The sequence below is a fragment of the Triticum dicoccoides genome, chromosome 2A, assembly GCF_002162155.2.
Source record: "Triticum dicoccoides isolate Atlit2015 ecotype Zavitan chromosome 2A, WEW_v2.0, whole genome shotgun sequence".
Lineage (NCBI taxonomy): Eukaryota > Viridiplantae > Streptophyta > Magnoliopsida > Poales > Poaceae > Triticum > Triticum dicoccoides.
In genome coordinates, this window is record NC_041382.1 from 759,011,783 (window position 1) to 759,017,151 (window position 5,369).

A 5,369-nucleotide genomic window follows, 5' to 3' on the forward strand; every position below is an offset into this window, starting at 1 on the left:
GTGTGTAGGATGCAGTTTCTGGATCGTTTGATACTCGGTCCTCGCATACTACGGTCCATTGCTTCCGGCAGTGCATTTCATCTATCAACCATGAAAGCGATCCAACCATTTGCTTGCATCCTCCCAACCATTTGCTTGCATCATTCCTCGATCGTATTCCTGATGTACCCAAACACCTCACCTTTGACCCATCTTCATCTTCTCCCCCCCTACCCAACCCAACGTCTCCAGTTATATTATATGACGATGAACTACACTCCGTGTGGACTAACGCAAAAAAGAAGAGAAAAGAGGCCACGCAACGGCGACGGCCGGTTAATTTGATAGTAGTAGAAAGTAAACAACTGAAATTTCGATGGTGATGCGTGATGCCATGGCGGGGAGTCGTCGAGGGGTTTCACGCGGATACGATTACGCGGTACGCCGAGCGGGGGCCTACCTAGTCGTACTGGTAGGCCCTTGGCCGGAGGAGGGAAGAGGAATCACACAGCGACGACCGACGATCATGGCCGGGATCGTCGCCTCCTCCACCGCTTTTCTTCTCCTCCTCGTCCTCCTGCCCAGGAACGGGAGCGTGGCCTTGGCGGCGGAGATGTGCTACTGCTACGAGAGGGGCGCCGTCGACGGGGAAGCCAACAAGCTGACCAAGACGATCGCGCTGCTCGCCGTCGGCCCCATCGAGCTGCAGATAAAAAAGACGATCTCGCCGGTGAGCGGCTGCTCGGGAGCGGTGCCGACGCCGTCAAAGCCACCGCCAATCCCGGCGGACACGCGCACCCCTACGCCTCAAGCCCCGGCTGCTGCAGATAAAAGGGGCTTGAGCTGGCCGGCAAAGGCATGGCGTTGCTGGGGCCTCGCCGTGGCAACGGTGATCGTCCTCTTCGCGGTGAGGTGAGTCCTGTTTCCTTTCTCGCGCTTTGCCGGCCTTACCGGCGCGCGCGCGCGTGTGTATTATCTATGAAAAAAAGAGTATTAACTGATGCCAAACACCTCCAAAGTATTGAAAACCGTGTTTTTTTTTCTTTCAAAACCACCGTATTCTCTTTTTTTTTTCCGGATAAAACCACGGTATTCTTGCAAAACTTCAAAAGTACTGAGCTGCGAACCGCAGCCCAAAACTTATCCATTTGCTTAAGATTTAACTTCAAACTCTAAAATTGTCTAAGATTCAACCGTAAACTATCAAAACCTGCTAGGATTCAACGCCTTTCTCCTCTGAACCTGGTTTTCGCTGAGTAGGCCTGATTATGACCTGTTAGTTGGCCAGTCAGCATCCTAGTAAGCAGCCATGTGCGATTTTCAGCGCTTCTCGGGTCAAACTTTGACAAAGAAAAGGAAACATCCAAAAAATTGAAAGAATTCTTTAAAACCAAGATCAGTATACTTATCGTTCTGTGAAAGCTGCTGCCATTTTCCCAAACAGCTTTAAAAATAACCATGAATTTCATTTTCATCCCTTTTTTGTCAACCAAACAATGGAAGTTTCCATTTTTTTATTTTTTATTTATAAAATCAATACCAGTATAATTCTGGGGATTTTTCAGTAATTTTTGCCAAACAGATTTTAAAATACTGTTACATCTGACTTTCAACCCCTTTTTGGTCACACTCCAGAAAATATCCATTTAAAAAAAGTAAACTCAAGAATAATATACTAACCGTTCTACAAAATTTCCAGTCATTTTTGCCAAACATAAACTCAAGACTAATATATTAAAAGATTCATTTTCAGCCCTTTTTGTCAATTTTGACCCCAAAAAATGAAAGTATCCAGAAATTTTTGAAAAATAGTGAAAAATGAAGACAAGTATACTAATCATTATGGGAAAGTATACTAACCCTTAAAAACCTATTTCTGCCCAAGCTGACGGGGCGATCAATCACGGGTCGATCAAAACCTGGCATACTCCGCGAAACCATGTTCGCCGGAGAGAAGGTTGATCCTAGCCGGTTTTGATAACTCGGGGTTGAATCTTAAGATGATTTTTTAGTTCGGTGTTGAATCTTAGGCAGATGGAAGGGTTCGGGGTTATAATATGGATTTTTCTCATCTATAAACAAATTACTACTCAGGCCTGAAATGTTCCTAGTACCATCACACATCGATCCGTTCACCACCGATGGCGAACCGGTCGACGGCAACGAACATACTAGCATGGTCCGCGTGACTGCGCAGGTCCCTACTGGTCCTTGTGAGCTCTTTTATGGTACCCTACGGCAAATAAGGGCCGTCCATTCGTGAAATCTAACATTGACGACCGACGTATACTGCTCAAATTTACGAATGAAATCACGAGCAATATAGCTTGCACCGCTTTGCTCCCGTCCTCCAATATACATGTCGTAAAGGCATTTTGGGAAGTAAAAATTTCTGCCCGTCTGCCAGGCCAAGGCCATCTATTGCGGATCAAGAGGTTGCTGAGCTAGGCAGCGTTATTCTCCCCCGTCTTTCCTTCGAGGACCCGCCGCCCATGACGTCGCTGCTCCCATGGGATCCGCCGTGATTTAGGACCGGCTGGCGCTCACCCGTGACTGCTCATCCCTCGTCTTTGTCTCCACGGAGGTCCCTGCCCATGCCCCATGTCAGAGCTATGCACATGTCTACTCCGGCGACCTCCCATCAGGCAGCGCGTGCAGCCTCAACCCAGCTTGGCCGCGTCACCGGATTCAGCTCTGTTATCTCGCCCTTCAGGAACTAGACCGCCGCTGCCTCTCCAGGCAAGGACGGCCGGTCTGGCAAGCTGCAAGACCTCCGAACCGACGTCTAGGCATTCCTCACATCCAATGGCGTCCGGCGCACGATGCTCGTCCGCTACAGCGGCCGGTTGTACTGGGCAGATGAGACCACGGCTCCCTTAATCTTTAAACACAGAATGTCTATCCTACACTCAGAAAATCAATGGTCAGATTTCAATATACAGTGTTGCTAAGTCTTAATCGACTGAGCTTCGTTAAGTCTCAATCGTTGCTATATCTGTGGGATCTTACATTGAGATCCGTGTAACTTTTTTTCATGTTATGTCACTTGACTGAGACTTGATTTAATCTCAGTTGACTGAGACCTAGCCACACCCTTTAATATACTGCTTCCTCCCCTCTCAGCAGCATAGGGTACCATAAAAACGGCCAGTGTGAAACTAGGCGAGAACGCCGGTCGGGCCGGATGCCCCGACCCCAGCTGCAAGAGACGTTGATCATCGATAGCAATGTGAATTCACGGCTGGACGCCAACAGTGACCTCTTCTACTGCCCCATGTGCATCAAGACGGCGCCCATCATCCTCAAATCCAGCTTCGGCTCGTGCGACCACCACGCCTTCTGCTCGAAATGTGTCGCCAAGTACGTCGCTCTGAAGCTGCGCGAGAACGTCTCTCTTCCCGTCGAATGCCCCGACTGTGAGGACGAAGACGGCCTCCTCCCCATGCCCATGGTGCAGTGAGTTCTACTCTCTAATCTCTACTCGATCTCTCGTGCTTGGTGGTTCAGAGATGAGTTTGCTCGTAAGTAATTCCTCAAAATTACCACTTTGTTTGTACTCAGGCATGAAACGCCGCGCATCGACCCCACCGATGGCAGTGAAGATTCGCCGGCGGACGGCAACGACGTCGGCGATGGTAAGCGCTTCTACTGCGCCAAGTGCATGCATGTGGTGCCATGCGCGTGCATACGGCGCAGCTTCACCTCGTGCGCCCATGACTTCTGCTCCAGCTGTGTTCCTCGTCGTCGACTGCAAGCACGGCGCGGCGACGGCAAGCACTTCTACTGCACCAAGTGCATGCATGTCGTGCCATGTGCATGTGTACGGCCCAGCTTCACCTCGTGCGCCCATGATTTCTGCTCGAGCTGTGTCGCTCGTCCAACTTCCCAACTGCAAGGACTGCGCCGCCGAGCCGGAAAGATGCCACGGCATCAGCCCCCCGTGGACATGTTGTTGTTAACCGAGGGCAATGAAGATTCGCCAGTCGACGGCGACGGCGAGGTCTTCGACTGCGCCATCTGCATGGAGACAGTGCCCGGCACGCTCAAGTTCAGCGTCAACTCGTGCGGCCACGCCTTCTGCTCCAGCTGCATCGCCCAGTACATCGCCGCGAAGCTGGACGACAAGGTCGCTCTCATCGAATGCCCTCACCCAGGCTGTGAGGGCGGTGCCGTCGAGCCGGAGAGCTGCCACGGCATCATCCCCACGGACCTCCTCGACAAGTGGGGTTTGCTGCTGTGCGAGCTCGCGATCGGCGCGAAGAGGATGTACTGCCCGTACCCGGGATGCTCGGCGCTCTTGCTCGCCGACGACGAGGCCGGGGCGGCGGCCACCGCGGAGGCGGAGTGCCCGCACTGCCACCGGCTTTTCTGCGCCCGGTGCGCCGTGCCGTGGCACGTCGGCTTCGGGTGCCTGGAGTTCCAGAAGCTCGGGCAGGACGAGCGCGGCCGGGAGGACCTCTTGCTCCGGCGTCTCGTCGGCAGGGAGGGGTGGCAGAGGTGCCCCGAGTGCCAGATGTTCGTGGAGAAATCCGAAGGGTGCAATTACATCAAATGCAGGTACGTCAAATCCATCATCCTAGCTACGTTCTCCTTGTAGATTACTACGATCTCATCCATCATGCGTGCATGATTTGAGCTCATCTCCCCGGCCGGCTTGTTTGACAATTTGATTTTCTCCGGCCGATTGTAGGTGTGGATACAGCTTCTGCTACCGATGTGCATCCGAGTTGTCCGCGCAAAACCATCACTGCAACAACTGCAAGCCCTAATAACGGTTTGGTTGGCTATGGAGGGACGGTTCTTCAACTGCCACATGAGTTCATCTCGGCCATGCATGTTTCCTCAAGCCTTTATCGAAAAAAAAAGAGTTTGCTCAAGCCAAAATGGAAATCTAGTCACGAAAAGAACCTCAATTAATTAATTGGGTTGTACAGCTTGTTTGGGGTTACTAATTTGATTCTCCACTTGTAGGTGTGGATTGGTGAAAATAATCTTGCCACTTTCAGTTTGTAATTAGGGTATAGTCAACCATGTCTTTGAGCTAGCAATTACCGTGCCAGTTTTACAATGTCCGGCTAGCAGGAACTATATATGCACACTAGTACTACAAATCAAATTACTACTGATCACTCCTCACTGACCGACACCTAACCAGGCGTCAGTGACGAGCCTGTCACGGTCGACAAAGATAGTTAACACTCACCGGTCAAAAAATAACCCATCAATGATAAGGTGTTCTATCCCACAAAAAAAAATTGATAAGGTGTTCTTCCACCTCCGTCGGGTTGTGCGGATGAAATTTTATCACCGATGAGCTGTCATATTTGTCCGGTCTATGATTGTAGTCCATCACTGACCTCGGAGCTATTGGACGATCGTTGGTGTCTGAT

At 50.9% G+C, this 5,369-nt stretch overlaps 1 protein-coding gene across 1 annotated transcript; it reads left to right on the top strand.

The window, feature by feature from the left end:
- The first annotated feature begins 505 nt into the window (after positions 1–505).
- LOC119358358 (E3 ubiquitin-protein ligase parkin-like) lies at positions 506–5,047 on the top strand. The gene is made up of 7 exons (XM_037624940.1): positions 506–709; positions 2,010–2,048; positions 2,510–2,736; positions 3,103–3,422; positions 3,561–3,614; positions 3,876–4,536; positions 4,670–5,047. Exons 1-7 carry the CDS (start codon positions 506–508, stop codon positions 4,746–4,748), a joined length of 1,584 nt encoding a protein of 527 aa, XP_037480837.1. The 3' UTR covers positions 4,749–5,047.
- Positions 5,048–5,369: the final 322 nt, after the last annotated feature.

Excerpts from the sequence above, each read along its gene's own strand:
- LOC119358358 (XM_037624940.1), top strand. The coding sequence starts at position 506 with ATGGCCGGGATCGTCGCCTCCTCCACCGCTTTTCTTCTCCTCCTCGTC. Across the intron at positions 710-2,009 it reads TAAAAAAGACGATCTCGCCG|GCAGATGGAAGGGTTCGGGG; the intron begins GTGAGCGGCTGC and ends GTTGAATCTTAG. Across the intron at positions 2,049-2,509 it reads GTTATAATATGGATTTTTCT|GACCGGCTGGCGCTCACCCG; the intron begins CATCTATAAACA and ends GCCGTGATTTAG.